A 17,619-nucleotide genomic window follows, 5' to 3' on the forward strand; every position below is an offset into this window, starting at 1 on the left:
TGGGAAGTACAAATTGGCAACATATAGAGACAGTCCCTACCCAACAGTGGGCTCACAGTCTAAAAGGGGGAGACAGAGAACAAAACCAAGCATACTAACAAAATAAAATAAATAGAATAGATAAGTACAAGTAAAATAAATAAATAAATAAATAAATAGAGTAATAAATATGTACAAACATATATACATATATACAGGTGCTGTGGGGAAGGGAGTCTCCCCTTGAGAGGACTCTTCCAACCAATTGCAGATCCTTTCGGAGGTCAATTTCAATCAATCGCATTTATTGAGCGCTTACTGTGTGCAGAGCACTGGACTAAGCGCTTGGGAAGTACAAGTTGGCAACATATAGAGACGGCCCCTACCCAACAGTGGGCTCACAGTCCAAAAATTTTCTACCGTTTTTAATAATAACAGTACCAATAATAACGGTATTAAGTGCACTGTCAATAAATCAATCGTATTTATTGAGCGCTTACTGTGTGCAAAGCACTGTACTAAGCGCTTGGGAAGTACAAGTTGGCAACATATAGAGACGGTCCCTACCCAACAGTGGGCCCACAGTCTAAAAATTTTCTACCGTTTTTAATAATAGCAGTACCAATAATAATGGTATTTGTTAAGTGCACTGTCCTAAGCGCTGGGGTAGATACAAGGTCATCAGGTTGGACACTGTCTCTGTCAATCAATCAATCAATCATATTTATTGAGCGCTTACTGTGTGCAGAGCACTGTGCTAAGCGCTTGGGAAGTACAAGTTGGCAACATATAGAGACGGTCCCTACCCAGCGGTGCGCTCACGGTCTAAAATAATCTTAATCCCCACTTTACAGATGAGGTAACTGAGGCACAGAGAAGCGAAGCGACTTGCCCGAGGTGACCCAGCAGAGAAGTGGCGGAGCCGGGATTAGAACCCATGACCTTCCGACTCCCGGGCCCGGCCTCTATCAACTAGGCGACGCTGCTTCTCACAAGTCCTTCCACGCAGTGACCCTGAAGGGGACGTACTTGCTCAGGAACTACTTCAATAGCGGGTGCTATCATTTTATAATAATGATGGTATTTCCTAATTCTTATTCTTATTTCTTCTGTGTTATCCTGTATACATGTATATGTTTGTTGCCAACTTGTACTTCCCAAGCGCTTAGTACAGTGCTCTGCACACAGTAAGCGCTCAATAAATATGATTGAATGAATGTTTGCACATATTTATTACTCTATTTATTTATTTATTTTACTTATACCTATCTACTCTATTTATTTTATTTTGTTAATACGCTTGGCTTTGTTCTCTGTCTCCCCCTTCTAGACTATGAGCCTACTGTTGGGTAGGGACTGTCTCTATATGTTGCCAACTTGGACTTCCCAAGCGCTTAGTCCAGTGCTCTGCACATAGTAAGCGCTCAATAAGTACGATTGATTGATTCCCAAGCGCTTAGTCCAGTGCTCTGCACACAGTAAGCGCTCAATAAATATGATTGATTAAGCGCTTACTACGTGTCAAGCACTGTTCTAAGCGCTGAGGGAGATACAAGGTAATCAGGTTGCCCCATGTGGGGCTCACAGTCTTTCATCCCCATTTTACAGAGGAGGGAACTGAGGCACAGAGAAGTGAAGTGACTGGCCCGAAGTCACTCAGCTGAGAAGTGGCGGGGCCGGGATTAGAACCCATGACCTCTGACTACGTGCCAAGCACTGTTCTAAGCGCTAGGGAGGTTACAAGGTGATGAGGTTGTCCCACGGGGGGCTCACAGTCTTCATTCCCACTTGACAGAAGAGGTAACTGAGTTACAGTTATATGTATAAAACTGTATATATGTGTATATATATATTTACATATATATATGTTTGTATGTATTTACTACTCTATTTATTTTATTTGTGCATATTTATTCTATTTAATTTATTTTGTTAATATGTTTTGTTTTGTTCTCTGTCTCCCCCTTCTAGACTGTGAGCCCACTGTTGGGTAGGGACCGTCTCTATATGTTGCCAATTTGGACTTCCCAAGTGCTTAGTACAGTGCTCTGCACATAGTAAGCGCTCAATAAATTGGATTGAATGAATGAATGACTCCTAAACCCGGGCTCTTTCCACTGAGCAACACTGCTTCTCTATTTTATGTGGAAGGATACAGTGGAAATGAAGATCTGCCATTCCCATCTTATAGACGGGAAACCCAGATAATAATAACAATAATGATGGGATTTATTAAGCGCTTACTATGTGCAAAGCGCCTTTCTAAGCGCTGGGGAGGTTACAAGGTGATCAGGTTGTCCCACAGGGGGCTCACAGTCTTAATCCCCATTTTACAGATGAGGTAACTGAGGCACAGAAAAGTTAAGTCCTCAGTGGAAAGAGCCCAGGGTTTGGAGTCAGAGGTCATGGGTTCAAATCCCAGCTCCGCCAACTGTCAGCTGTGTGACTTTGGGCAAGTCACTTCACTTCTCTGGGCCTCAGTTACCTCATCTGGAAAATGGGGATTAAAACTGTGAGCCCTCCGTGGGACAACCTGATCACCTTGTAACTTCCCTAGTGCTTAGAACAGTGCTTTGCACATAGTAAGCGCTTAATCAATCAATCAATCAATCGTATTTACTGAGCGCTTACTGTGTGCAGAACACTGTACTAAGCGCTTGGGAAGTACAAGTTGGTAACATATAGAGACAGTCCCTGCCCAACAGTGGGCTCAGAGTCTAAAAGGTGCCATCATCATTATTATTATTAAGTGACTCGCCCAAAGTCACACAGCTGACAATTGGTGGAGCCAGGATTTGAACCCATGACCTCTGACGCCTAAACCCGGGCTCTTTCCACTGAGCCACGCTGCTTCTCTCAAGCAGATGACTGATCTGCCGTAATTCACCAGTAAACAAAGAGCATAAACTCACCTAAATCTGCATTCAATTAATATCCACACATATTCTAGACTGTGAGCCCACTGTTGGGTAGGGACTGTCTCTATACGTTGCCAAATTGTACTTCCCAAGCACTTAGTCCAGTGCTCTGCACACAGTAAGCGCTCAATAAATACGATTGATTGATTGATTGATTGATCCACAAGTTTTAATCGGTTTCTGTGGGTGATATCATTGGACAACACTGCTTAACTGGAAAAAGTCCTGGTTTGAGAATCAGGAGAAGGGAGTTTTAATCCCAGCCCTGCCCTTTACCTTTTGGGTGACCTTGGGCAAGTCACTTAACTCGCGCCTCAGTTTCCTCATCTGTAAAATGAGACTGTACTCTGCTCTCCCTCCCTCTTAGGCTGGGAGCCCTGTGTGGGGCTGGGATTGAATGTGATGATCTCGTAACTACTATGGCATTTCGTGCAAAGCTTGGCAACAAGATAATAATAACAATGGCATTTATTAAGCGCTTAATCAATCGTATTTATTGAGCGCTTACTGTGTGCAGAGCACTGGACTTGGGAAGCGCTTGGGAAGTCCAAGTTGGCAACATCTAGAAACGGTCCCTACCCAACAGTGGGCTCACAGTCTAAAAGGGGGAGACGGAGAACAAAACCAAACATACTAACAAAATAAAATAAATAGAATAGATATGTACAAGTAAAATAAATAGAGTAATAAATATGTACAAACATATATACATATATATAGGTTACAATATGCAAAGCACTGTTCTAAGCGCTGGGGAGGTTCACAAGGTGATCAGGGTGTCCCACGGGGGGGCTCACAGCCTTCATCCCCATTTTACAGCTGAGGTGACTGAGGCACAGAGAAGTTAAATCAATCAATCAATCAATCATATTTATTGAGCGCTTACTGTGTGCAGAGCACTGTACTAAGCGCTTGGGAAGTTCAAGTTGGCAACATATAGAGACGGTCCCTACCCAACAGTGGGCTCACAGTCTAAAAGGAGGAGACGGAGAACAAAACCAAACATGCTAACAAAATAAAATAAATAGAATAGATATGTACAAGTAAAATAAATAGAGTAATAAATATGTACAAACATATATACAGGTTACGATGTGCAAAGCACTGTTCTAAGCGCTGGGGAGGTTCACAAGGTGATCAGGGTGTCCCACGGGGGGCTCGCAGCCTTCATCCCCATTTCACAGCTGAGGTGACTGAGGCCCAGAGAAGTGAAATGAGTTGCCCAAAGTCACACAGCCGACAAGCGGTGGAGCCGGGATTTGAACCCAAGACCTCTGACTCCAAAGCCCGGGCTTTTCCCACTGAGCCACGCTGCTTCTCATGATCTAAAGAAACTCCACAGTAATTAACGTACACTACATCCCTCCTCCGACAGACAACCGACACCTTACCAGCTCTCCAAATTCTGTTCGTAAAAAGGGGACCTATTTCACTCCCCAACCATTTTGACCAATAACTACCTCATTACAGCTTTTTTAAAAGCCTGAATCAATCAATCAATCAATCAATCATATTTATTGAGCGCTTACTGTGTGCAGAGCACCGTACTAAGCGCTTGGGAAGTACAAATTGGCAACATATAGAGACAGTCCCTACCCAACATTGGGCTCACAGTCTAAAAGGGGGAGACAGAGAAAAAAAAAAACCAAACATACTAACAAAATAAAATAAATAGAATAGATATGTACAAGTAAAATAAATAAATAAATAAATTGAGTAATAAATATGTACAAACATATTTACATATATACAGGTGCTGTGGGGAAGGGAAGAAGGTAAGATGGGGGAGAAGGAGGTAAGATGGGGAAATAGTATTTATTGAGCGCTTCTGCCGATAAGCGAACTTGAGCATCCTTAAAACACCTTGCGCGCTCTCTCTTTAGTAACACCCCCTTTTATTTCAGTTGAAAATTCAAGGTCCTTACCTGCTGAATTCCTACTGCGTACGTTTTTAAAAAGAATTCTGAAAATTCAAAATATTCTTTTGTCACATTTCCGGGGCTTCCATACCTTCAAACGCAAACAAGAATTTCAAAGGCTTATATTTGCAAACCCGCGCGCGCGCGCGTGTGCACGTTCATTCAATCGTGTTTATTGGGCGCTTACTGTGTGCAGGGCACTGTACTGAGCGCTTGGAAAGTACAATTCCGCAATAAAGACAGACAATCCCCGCCCATTCCGGGCTTACAGTGCAGAAGGGGGGAGACAGACATCAAAACAAGTAAGCAGGCATCAATATAAATAAATCGAAGGCTCTCTCTCTCTCCCTCCACCCCCACAAAGGATTTTTGTTTGCAATTCCTTGGTTCCCGCTAAATATGGAAGCAGCAGGGAATACCTCAGGCTAAAATCTTAGACCTGGAAGAATTTTTTGCTAGGCAAGGCACAGAAGAACGGAGGAATCCAGCACTTCTGCATGGCTTTTCCCACTTTTAAATGTCTTTTTTTTTTTTTCAGTCCAATGGGCCACTGCGGCTTGGAACTTGTACTTCCCAAGCGCTTAGTCCAGTGCTCTGCATGCAGTAAGCGCTCAATAAATACGATTGAATGACTTGAATGAATGAATTCAAGGATTTTTTTTTTTAATGGCATTTGTTTAGTGCTTACTATGTGCCAGGCACTGTACTAAGCACGGGGGTAGATGCAAGATAACCCATTGTTGGGTAGGGACCGTCTCTATCTGTTGCCGACTTGTACTTCCCAAGCGCTTAGTCCAGTGCTCTGCAAAGAGAAAGCACTCAATAAATATGATTGAATGACCTGAATGAATGAATTCAGGGATTTTTTTTTTAATGGCATTTGTTTAGTGCTTACTATGTGCCAGGCACTGGACTAAGCACTGGGGTAGATGCAAGACAAGCCGTTGTTGGGTAGGGACCATCCCTATCTGTTGCCGACTTGTACTTCCCAAGCGCTTAGTCCAGTGCTCTGCAAAGAGAAAGCGCTCAATAAATATGATTGAATGACCTGAATGAATGAATTCAGGGATTTTTTTTTCTTTTAATGGCATTTGTTTAGTGCTTACTATGTGCCAGGCACTGGACTAAGCACTGGGGTAGATGCAAGACAAGCCGTTGTTGGGTAGGGACCGTCCCTATCTGTTGCCGACTTGTACTTCCCAAGCGCTTAGTCCAGTGCTCTGCAAAGAGAAAGCGCTCAATAAATATGATTGAATGACTTGAAATGAATGAATTCAAGGATTTTTTTTTTTAATGGCATTTGTTTAGTGCTTACTATGTGCCAGGCACTGTACTAAGCACTGGGGTAGATGCAAGATAACCCGTTGTTGGGTAGGGACCGTCTCTATCTGTTGCCGACTTGTACTTCCCAAGCGCTTAGTCCAGTGCTCTGCACACAGTAAGCGCTCAATCAATACGATTGAATGAATGAATGAATGAATGAATGAATGAATGAATGAATGAATGAATGGAGGAGCTTGAAACCGGGACTCCATCGACCAGGGGCTGAATCCCAGCAAGATCACTGGCCCGTGAGACCTGCGGCACGTCACTTCCCCTTCAACTCTCTGTGCCTCGGTTTCCACACCGTGGCCTGGGGGAAAGGACATGGACGGGCCTGGGAATCAGAGGACCTGGGATCGAATCCCAGCTCTACCGATTGTCCGCTGTGGGATCTTGGGTAAGTCACTTCATTTCCTTGCGCCGTCATTTCCTCCTCTGTTAAGTGGGGATTCAATCTTACTCTCTCCTATTTAGAAATGCACACCTCTTGAGGGAAAGGGGGGTTTGGCACACACTACAGTGCTTTGCACACAGTAAGCGTTCAATAAATATGACCAATTAAATAGTAAGTGCTTGACAAGTACAATTCTAATTATTATTATTACCATTTTTAAGTAGGGAGAGGATTCCTGCGCTCCCTCCCTCTTACTAAGTGAGCCCTCTTAATAATAATAATGTGGGTATTTGTTAAGTGCTTACTATGCGCAAAGCACTGTTCTAGGCACTGGGGAGGTTACAAGGTGATCAGGTTGTCCCACGAGGGGCTCACAATTTTAATCCCCATTTTCCAGATGAGGGAACTGAGGCACAGAGAAGTGAAGTGACTTGCCCAAAGTCACACAGCTGACAGTTGGCAGAGCTGGGATTTCACTGTGGGACAGGGCTCATCTCTAGCCTGATTATAATAATAATAATTATGGTATTTGTTAAGCGCTTACTATGTGCCAAACACTGTTCAATCAATCAATCAATCGTATTTATTGAGCGCTTACTGTGTACAAAGCACTGTACTAAGCGCTTGGGAAGTACAAGTTGGCAACATATAGAGACGGTCCCTACCCAACAGTGGGCTCACAGTCTAAAAGGGGGGGACAGAGAACAAAACCAAACATACTAACAAAATCAAATAAATAGAATAGATATGTACAAGTAAAATAAATAAATAAATAAATAAATAAAGTAATAAATATGTACAAATATGTACTGTTCTAAGCACTGGGGTAGACGTGGGGCTCAGAGTCTCAATCCCCATTTTGCAGATGAGGGAACTGAGGCACAGAGAAGTGAAGTGACTTGCCCAAGGTCACCCAGCAGACATCTACCCCTCCTGCCAAAGAGTACGCACTTAATACTTAGAGGGAGAGGTGCTGGGTTCAAATCCCGCTCCGCCAATTGTCAGCTGTGTGACTCCGGGCAAGTCACTTCACTTCTCTGTGCCTCAGTTCCCTCATCTGGAAAATGGGGATTAAGACTGTGAGCCCCACGTGGGACAACCTGATCACCTTGTAACCTCCCCGGTGCTTAGAACAGTGTTTTGCACTTAGTAAGTGCTTAATAAATGCCATTATTATTATTAATACCGTAATTTTCAAAAAAAATACTCAATTTCAGAAAGGTTTTGCCTGTTGCTGAGACTTGGAGCAGCTCGGGTGAAGTTCTCTAAAAATTCCATTTCCCAAATGGCCTTATTCTCATCTTTTCCCACCTTTATCTTTCCATCTCCCAAAATGCACCCAAGCTAACCCCCATTCCCCGCTCTGGGTTCCCGGAATGCTCGCAGGTCTATAAAGACGTATTAAATGAACCTGGTCAAAGGGAAAAAGAAAAGGATTTGTACTGCAATTATGTGGTAATGAAACCAAAAGTCAGGGAAAGACTATAAAGAATAATGATAATAATAATGGCATTTATTAAACACTTACTATGTGCAAAGCACTGTTCTAAAGCGCTGGGGAGGTTACAAGGTGATCAGGCTGTCCCACGGGGGGCTCACAGTCTTAATCCCCATTTTACAGATGAGGGAACTGAGGCCCAGAGAAGTGAAGTGACTTGCCCAAAGTCACCCAGCTGACAAGTGGTGGAGCCGGGATTTGAACCCACGACCTCTGGCTCCAAAGCCCGGGCTCTTTCCACGCTGAGCCACGCAGCGTGGGCTAGTGGATAGAGCCCGGGACTGGGAGTCGGAAGGGCCTGAGTTCTAATCCCGGCTCCCCCAGTTGTCTGCTGTGTGACCTGGGGCAAATGGCTTCACTTCTCTGGGCCTCAGTTCCCTCATCTGGAAAATGCCTTCAAAGCCCTACTGAGCGCTCACCTCCTCCAGGAGGCCTTCCCAGACTGAGCACCCTCCTTTATTCAATCGTATTTACTGAGCGCTTACTGTGTGCAGTGCACTGTACTAAGTGCTTGGGAAGTCCTAGTCCTTCTAGACTATGAGCCCACTGTTGGGTAGGGACTGTCTCTATATGTTCCCAACTTGGACTTCCCAAGCGCTTAGTACAGTGCTCTGCACACAGTAAGCGCTCAATAAATACGATTGATTGATTGATTGGGAACCACAAGTCAGCAACAAAGACACACGGTCCCTACCCAACAACGGGCTCACAGTCTAGAAGGGGGAGACGGACGACAGAACAAAACATGTGGACAGGGGTCAAAACCGTCAGAAAAAATAGAATTAAAGCTATTCATTCATTCATTCACTCAATCGTACTTATTGAGCACTTACTGTGTGCAGAGCACTGTACTAAGCGCTTGGGAAGTACAAGTTGGGTTCCTCTCCCCCTCCTCGCCCTCCGCCTTACCTCCTTCCCCTCCCCACAGCACCTGGATATATGTATATATGTTTGTACGGATTTATTACTCTTTATTTATTTTATGTGTACATATTTATTCTATTTATTTTATTTTGTTAATATGCTTTGTTTCATTATCCATCTCCCCCTTCTAGACTGTGAGCCCGCTGTCGGGTAGGGACCGTCACTTTATGTTGCCAACCTGTACTTCCCAAGCGCTTAGTCCAGCGCTCCGCACACAGTAAGCGCTCAATAAATATGACTGAATGAATGAATGACTGAATCAGGAAAATGCGGATGAAGACTGTGAGCCCCACCTGGGACGGGGATCACCGTGTCCGATCCGATCAGCCTGCATCGACCCCGGCATTTAGAACGGTGCCCGGCTCGTAGTAAGCCCTTAACGATCAATCAATCAATCGTATTTATTGAGCGCTGTGTGCAGAGCACTGTACTAAGCGCTTGACAAATTCCGCAACTGCTATTGTTCCCTCCCTCCTGAGACTTACCGTTCAAAAAGGCGAGCTACTATATGAAGTGCCCATTTCTTGCACTTCCACCACACCAGTTCTGGTCTGTCATCTTCGTCGATCTGTAAAGTCTCCTACCAGAATAAAGGCACGTGTTGGAATCCACGCAGACACAACAAGACAGAAGCAGAATTAAGACGGCAGTTGGTCCTGCCCATTGACTGATTTTGGCAACCGTTCTATAGATTAGACGAAAGAGATCAATTGGACGGGGTGGCCTAGCGGACAGGGCCCGGGCTTGGGAGTCAGAGGTCATGGGTTCAAATCCCGGCTCCGCCAATTGTCAGCTGTGGGACTTGGACACTTTTGACACCTGTCCGCGTGTTTTGTTCTGTTGTCCGTCTCCCCCTTCTAGACTGTGAGCCCGTTAGTGGGTAGGGACCGTCCCTATAGGTTGCCGACTTGTACTTCCCAAGCGCTTAGTACAGTGCTCTGCACACAGTAAGCGCTCAATAAATATGATCGAATGAATGAATGAAAGTCACTTCACTTCTCTGGGCCTCAGTTACCTCGTCCCTTCTAGACTGTGAGCCCGCTGTTGGGTAGGGACCGTCTCAATATGCTGCCGACTTGGACTTCCCAAGCGCTTAGTACAGTGCTCTGCACACGGTAAGCACTCAATATATACAATTAAATGAACTTTGGGGCACGTAGTAAGCACTTAACCAATGCCATCATTATTATTATCAGTAGTAGTAGTAATAGTGTCTGGTTTCGAGGAGTCAGACGGAAGTTGTTTTAGAAGACATTTGTGTTAGACATGTCCCCCCTCATCCCCTCATGGAGATAAAGATTTTTACTCTATTTATTTTACTTGTACATATTTACTACTCTATTTATTTTGTTAATGATGTGCATATAGCTATGCTTCTATTTGTTCTGATGATTTTGTGTTGCCAATTTGTACTTCCCAAGCGCTTAGTACAGTGCTCTGCACATAGTAAGCGCTCAATAAATACGATTGATTGATTGATTTGACACCTGTCTCCATGTTTTGTTCTGTTGTCCGTCTCCCCCTTCTAGACTGTGAGCCCGTTAGTGGGTAGGGACCGTCCCTATAGGTTGCCGACTTGTACTTCCCAAGCGCTTAGTACAGTGCTCTGCACACAGTAAGCGCTCAATAAATATGATCGAATGAATGAATGAAAGTCACTTCACTTCTCTGGGCCTCAGTTACCTCGTCCCTTCTAGACTGTGAGCCCGCTGTTGGGTAGGGACCGTCTCAATATGCTGCCAACTTGTACTTCCCAAGCGCTTAGTACAGTGCTCTGCACACATTAAGCGCTCAATAAATATGATTGAATGAATGAATGAAAGTCACTTCACTTCTCTGGGCCTCAGTTACCTCATCCCTTCTAGACTGTGAGCCTGCTGTTGGTTAGGGACCGTCTCTATATGTTGCCAACTTGTACTTCCCAAGCGCTTAGTACAGTGCTCTGCACACAGTAAGTGCTCAATAAATACGATTGAATGAATAAATGGGCCTCAGTTACCTCATCCCTTCTAGACTGTGAGCCCGCTGTTGGGTAGGGACCGTCTCTATATGCTGCCAACTTGTACTTCCCAAGCACTTAGTACAGTGCTCTGCACACATTAAGCGCTCAATAAATACGATTGAATGGAATGGAATGGAATCTGGAAAACGGGGATTAAGACTGTGAGCCCCCCGTGGGACAACATGATCGCCTTGTAACCTCCCCAGCGCTTAGAACAGTGCTTTGCACATAGTGAGCGCTTAATAAATGCCATTATTACTTAATTAATTAATCTTGGGCAGGTCACTTCAATTCTCCGGGCCTCAGTGACCCCATCTACAAATGGGGATTAAGACCGGGAGCCCCACGTGGGACAGGGACTGTGTTCAACTTGATGAACTTGTATCTTTCTAGCAAAAACTCCTCCCCCTGGGCTTCAAGGCTGTCCATCCATCCCCTCGCCCCCTCCTACCTCCCCTCCCTTCTGTCCTTCTCCAGCCCAGCCCGCACCCTCCACTCCTCCGCCGCTAATCTCCTCACCGTACCTCGTTCTCGCCCGTCCCGCCAACGACCCCCAGCCCACGTCCTCCCCCGGGCCCGGAATGCCCTCCCTCTGCCCATCTGCCAAGCTAGCTTTCTTTCTCCCTTCAAAGCCCTACTGAGAGCTCACCTCCTCCAGGAGGCCTTCCCAGACTGAGCCCCCCTTTTCCTCTGCTCCTCCTCCCTTTGCTTTTCCCCACTTCTCCCTGCCCCGCAGCACTTATGCATATGTGCACATATCTATAATTCTATTTATTTATATTGATGCCTGTTTACTTGGTTTTGATGTCTGTCTCCCCACCTCTAGACTGTGAGACCGGTGTGGGCCAGATGACAGGTGACAGCTCTTTAATAATAATAATAATAATAATCATAATAATAATCATAATAATAATAATAATGGCATTTATTAAGCGCTTACTACGTGCACAGCACTGTTCGAAGCACTGGGGAGGTTACAAAGTGATCAGGTTGTCCCGCGGGGGGCTCACAGTCTTAATCCCCATTTTACCGATGAGGTAACTGAGGCCCAGAGAAGTGAAGTGACTTGCCCAAAGTCACACAGCTGACAATGGGCAGAGCCGGGATTTGAACCCATGGCCTCTGACTCCAAAGCCCGGGCTCTTTCCACTGAGCCACGCTGCTTCTTTTGAGGAAAGGTATCATAAATACAAAGGAAAGTAAATCGTTACTAAGCCCTTTCTGCTGTTCCGTGGAACTGAGAAGCAGTGTGGTCTAACGGAAAGAGCCCGGGCCTCAGAGTCAGAGGACCTGGATTCAAGTCACTTAACTTCTCTGGGCCTCAGTTACCTCATCTGTAAAATGGGGACTAAGACTGTGAGCCCCACGTGGGACAACCTGCTTAGCTTGTATCTACCCCAGTGCTTAGAACAGTGCTTGGCACATAGTAAGCGCTTAACAAATGCCATCATTATTATTATTATTATTATTATTATTATTAATTCCGGCTCCACTACTTGTCCGTTGTGTGACCTCCATTTAACTTCTCCGTGCCAGTTCCCTCATCCGAGAAGCAGTGTGGCTCAGTGGAAAGAACCCAGGCTTTGGAGTCAGAGGTCATGGGTTCGAATCCCGGCTCCACCACATGTCTGCTGTGTGACCTTGGGCAAGTCACTTAACTTCTCTGAGCCTCAGTTACCTCATCTGGAAAATGGGGATTAAAACTGTGAGCCCCACGTGGGCCAACCTGATCACCCTGTATCCTCCCCAGTGCTTAGAACAGTGCTTTGCACATAGTAAGCGCTTAACAAATGCCATCATTATTATTATTATTATCTGCAAAGTGGGGATTCCTTTTAGACTGTGAGCCCGTGGTTGGGGAGTGACCGTCTCTATATGTTGCCAACTTGTACTTCCCCAAGCGCTTAGTACAGTGCTCTGCACACAGTAAGCGCTCAATAAACATGAATAAATGAATGAATGAATGAATGATTCAAGACCTGTTCCCCCTCCTACTTGACTGTGAGCCCCGCGTGGGACCGAATTTCTTTGTATCTACCTCAGGGCTTAGAACAGGTGCTTGACACCCAGTAAGCACCCAACAAATACCATAAAAAAAAGGTCATTTCTTACAGGAGGCACCATTCGGTCGATGATAGTGCGGAAGATCTCCATCCACTGAGTCATGGTTTGGTTATTCACCAGCTGAAGTGGTAATGCATACTAGGAAAACGGGAGAGAAAAGAAAAAAAAAGGAAACAAGTTAATGACTTTGGAGAAACAGTGCTCTGTCTCTCCGCAGTAACTGTAGCTGAATACTTGACTTGTGACTCTCTCTGCATTATATTTGCCAAAGATTAGAGGAAATATCACAACGGAGATCCCGAGGCGGCGATCTTTTTTTTTTTTTAGAGACTGCAAGCTCCTTGTGGGCAGGAACGCGTCTATCAATCAATCGATGGTATGTTTTGAGCGCTTCCTATGTGCACTGTACCGTTGCATTGTATTCTTCCAAGCACATAGTACGGTGCTCTGCGCGCAGTAAGCCCTCAACGGCTCGGTGCGGACAGGCAACGTGGCTACCAACTCTGTTGACTCGGACTCTCCCAAGCCCATAGTACGGTGCTCTGCACACAGTAGATGCTCAATAAATACTTACCTGGCAGGGGAGACACCATGATCCCGAAGATGGTTTTCCCAGGGTGAGGCTCAGCCATTGCACCGCGGCTGTGCTGACCCCTGCGATTTCCCCAAATGCGGGAAACTCGGCTGCGTAATTGGTGGTAGTGGGAGATTACGTTCGCGCTTTTTAATTTTCCAGCGCTTAGCACATAGTAAGTGCTTAACAAATACCGTCATTATTATTATTATTACTAATAAATACCATTGATTGCTTCATAAACCCACTGACCGACCGATTTAGAACACAGCTCCTAGCCTCCTTCCCTATTACGACAAGACACACTTCCCAAGCAGTTTATTGTTTTCTCCTCTCCCACTTTGGGGACCCCTTTCTCCCCACTGCCACCCCCAAAAACTGTTCCCAAGACAAAAGACGGGAACCTGTGAATGAGATGCACCTAACAGAAACGAGAGGAAGAACAAATTACACTCACAATGGTAAGAGTTCAGAAAAATGAAAAAGTGAATTAGAGTATGTACATTTCCACACACATAACAGCAGGAGTTCAGAAAAATGAATAAGTGAATCAGAGTACCTAAATTTCTACACACATAACAAACACATGTGCTTGATGTGGAGAGAAACTGACATCCATCAGAAGCTTTGGAAGATGGGAGACTTATACAAAATGACTGTGTTTTTTCTTTTATTTTATTTTAACGGTCCCGGCAGCAGAGTGAAGCCTACACTGGGGAGAGGAAAGAGCAGAGGGGGGAGGCCTGAGAAGACAGCAGAGTGAAGTCTCAAATGGAGAGGCCCGAGAGACTTTTGCTGTAGAAGGCTTATTCGTGGCCATAAAATCCACACAGCATGGCGTAATGGATAGAGCCCAGGCCTCGGAGTCAGAAGGTCATGGGTTCTAATTCCGGCTCCTCCACTTTGCTGTGTGTGACCTTGGGCAGCTCCTCACTATTGGCTTCAAAGCTCCCCATCCTCTCGCCCCCTCCTACCTCCCCTCCCTTCTGTCCTTCTCCAGCCCAGCCCGCACCCTCCGCTCCTCTGCCACCGCTAACCTCCTCACTGGGCCTCGTTCTCGCCTGTCCCACCATCAACCTCCGGCCCACATCCTTCCTCTGGCCTGGAATGCCCTCCCTCCTCAAATCCACCAAACAAACACACTTCCCCCATTCAAAGCCCTACTGAAAGCTCACCTCCTCCAGGAGGCCTTTCCAGACTAAGTTCCCCTTTTCCTCTGCTCCCCCTCCCCTCCCCATCACCCCAACTCCCTCCCTCTGCTCTACCCCCATCCCCGCCTCACAGCACCCGTGTGTGTGTGCGCATATACATATATGTGTACATATACATATATGTACACATATACATATATGTACATATATACATATATGTACACATATACATATATATATATATATATATATATCTTCCCCTCCTTAACTTGCATCTTCAACCGCTCACTCTCCACTGGTTCCTTCCCCTCTGCCTTCAAACATGCCCATGTCTCCCCCATCCTAAAAAAACCCTCTCTTGGCCTCACCTCACCTTCTAGTTATCGCCCCATCTCCCTCCTACCCTTCCTTTCCAAACTCCTTGAACGAGTTGTCCACACGTGCTGCCTCGAATTCCTCAACGCCAACTCTCTCCTCGACCCCCTCCAGTCTGGCTTCCGTCCCCTACATTCCACGGAAACTGCCCTCTCAACTGTCACCAATGACCTCCTGCTTGCCAAATCCAACGGCTCCTACTCTATCCTAATCCTCCTCGACTTCTCAGCTGCCTTTGACACTGTGGACCACCCCCTTCTCCTCAACACGCTATCCAACCTTGGCTTCACAGACTCCGTCCTCTCCCGGTTCTCCTCTTATCTCTCTGGTAGTTCATTCTCAGTCTCCTTTGTGGGCTCTTCCTCCCCCTCCCATTCCCTTACTGTAGGGGTTCCTCGAGGGTCAGTTCTTGGTCCCCTTCTGTTTTCTATCTACACTTGCTCCCTTGGTGACCTCACTTGCTCCCACGGCTTCAACTACCATCCCTACGCTGATGACACCTAAATCTACATCTCGTCCCCTGCTCTCTCTCCCTCCCTGCAGGCTCGGGTCACCTCCTGCCTTCAGGACATCTCCATCTGGATGTCTGCCCGCCATCTAAAACTCAATATGTCCAAGACTGAACTCCTCATCTTCCCTCCCAAACCCAGCCCTCTCCCTGAGTTTCCCATCACTGTAGACGGCACTACCATCCTTCCCGTCTCACAAGCCCGCAACCTTGGTGTCATCCTCGACTCCGCTCTCTCGTTCACCCCTCACATCCAATTCGTCACCAAAACCTGCCAGTCTCACCTCCACAACATCACCAAGATCCGCCCTTTCTTCTCCATCCCAACCGCTACCCTGCTCGTTCAAGCTCTCATCCTATCCCGTCTGGACTACTGCATCAGCCTTCTCTCTGATCTCCCATCCTCGTGTCTCTCTCCACTTCAATCCATACTTCATGCCGCTGCCCGGATTGTGTTTGTCCAGAAACGCTCTGGGCATGTTACTCCCCTCCTCAAAAATCTCCAGTGGCTACCAATCAATCTGCGCATCAGGCAGAAACTCCTCCCCCTGGGCTTCCAGGCTGTCCACCCCTCGCCCCCTCCTACCTCCCCTCCCTTCTGTCCTTCTCCAGCCCAGCCCGCACCCTCCGCTCCTCTGCCGCTGATCTCCTCACTGGGCCTCGCTCTCGCCTGTCCCGCCATCGACCCCCGGCCCACGTCCTCCCCCGGGCCTGGAATGCCCCCAATCCCTCTGCCCATCCGCCAAGCTAGCTCTCTTCCTCCCTTCAAGGCCCTCCTGAGAGCTCACCTCCTCCAGGAGGCCTTCCCAGACTGAGCCCCCTTCCTTCCTTTCCCCCTCGTCCCCCTCTCCATCCCCCCATCTTACCTCCTTCCCTTCCCCACAGCACCTGTATATATGTATATATGTTTGTACATATTTATTACTCTATTTATTTATTTATTTTACTTGTACATATCTATTCTATTTATTTTATTTTGTTAATATGTTTGGTTTTGTTCTCTGTCTCCCCCCCTTCTAGACTGTGAGCCCACTGTTGGGTAGGGACTGTCTCTATATGTTGCCAACTTGTACTTCCCAAGCGCTTAGTACAGTGCTCTGCATACAGTAAGTGCTCAATGAATACAATTGACTGATTGATCCCCCCTCTACATCCTTCCCCTCCCCACAGCACCTGTATATATTTTTGTACAGATTTATCACTCTGTTTATTTTACTTGTACATATTTACTATTCTATTTATTTTGTTAATGATGTGCATCTAGCTTTATTTCTATTTGTTCTGATGACTTGACACCTGTCCACATGTTTTGTTTTGTTGTCTGTCTCCCCCTTCAAGACCGTGAGCCCATTGCTGGGTAGGGACCGTCTCTAGATGTTGCCGACTTGTACTTCCCAAGTGCTTAGTACCGTGCTGTGCACACAGTAAGCACTCAATATATATGACTGAATGAATGAAATGAACATATATATATATACATATTTATAATTCTATTTATTTCATTAATGATGTGCATATATCTATAATTCTATGTGTTTAGAATGATACTATACTGATGCCTGTTTACTTGTTGTCTGTCTCCTCCCCCCACCTTCTAGACTGTGAGCCCACTGTGGGCAGGGATTGTCTCTGCTGCTGAATTGTACTTTCCAAGCGCTTAGTACAGTGCTCCGCGCACAGTGAGCGCTCAATAAATACAATTGATCTAACGAACGAATGAACAAACGTTTCTGGGCCACAGTGACTTCATCTGGAAAATGGGGATTGAGACCGTGAGCCCCACGTGGGACAGGGACTGTGTCCAACCCGATTTGCTTGGATCCACCCCAGCGCTTAGTACAGTGCCCGACACGTAGAAGCAGCGTGGCTTAGAGGAAAGAGCCCAGGCTATGGAGTCAGAGGTCATGGGTTCAAATCCCAGCTCCATCAATTGTCAGCTGTGTGACTTTGGGCAAGTCACTTCACTTCTCTGGGCCTCAGTTCCCTCATC

General features: G+C 46.1%; 1 protein-coding gene and 1 non-coding gene across 4 annotated transcripts in view; one reads left to right on the forward strand and one right to left on the reverse strand.

Moving 5' to 3' along the window:
• IPO8 (importin 8) overlaps positions 1 to 17,619 on the reverse strand; it is a 186,205-nt gene that overhangs the window by 126,869 nt on the left and 41,717 nt on the right. For all 3 annotated transcript variants that reach the window (XM_038761146.1, XM_038761154.1, XM_038761137.1), the window contains 3 exons: positions 13,070 to 13,159; positions 9,441 to 9,535; positions 4,823 to 4,907 (listed from right to left, as the gene is read on the reverse strand). In XM_038761146.1, the coding sequence (XP_038617074.1) occupies positions 4,823 to 4,907; positions 9,441 to 9,535; positions 13,070 to 13,159 (270 nt within the window). The remainder of the gene's footprint in view (positions 1 to 4,822; positions 4,908 to 9,440; positions 9,536 to 13,069; positions 13,160 to 17,619) is intronic.
• LOC119925100 lies at positions 13,588 to 13,747 on the forward strand. Its single transcript, XR_005449769.1, has one exon. It is a non-coding gene; the product is annotated as a U1 spliceosomal RNA (small nuclear RNA).

This window comes from Tachyglossus aculeatus, chromosome 2, assembly GCF_015852505.1.
Source record: "Tachyglossus aculeatus isolate mTacAcu1 chromosome 2, mTacAcu1.pri, whole genome shotgun sequence".
NCBI lineage: Eukaryota > Metazoa > Chordata > Mammalia > Monotremata > Tachyglossidae > Tachyglossus > Tachyglossus aculeatus.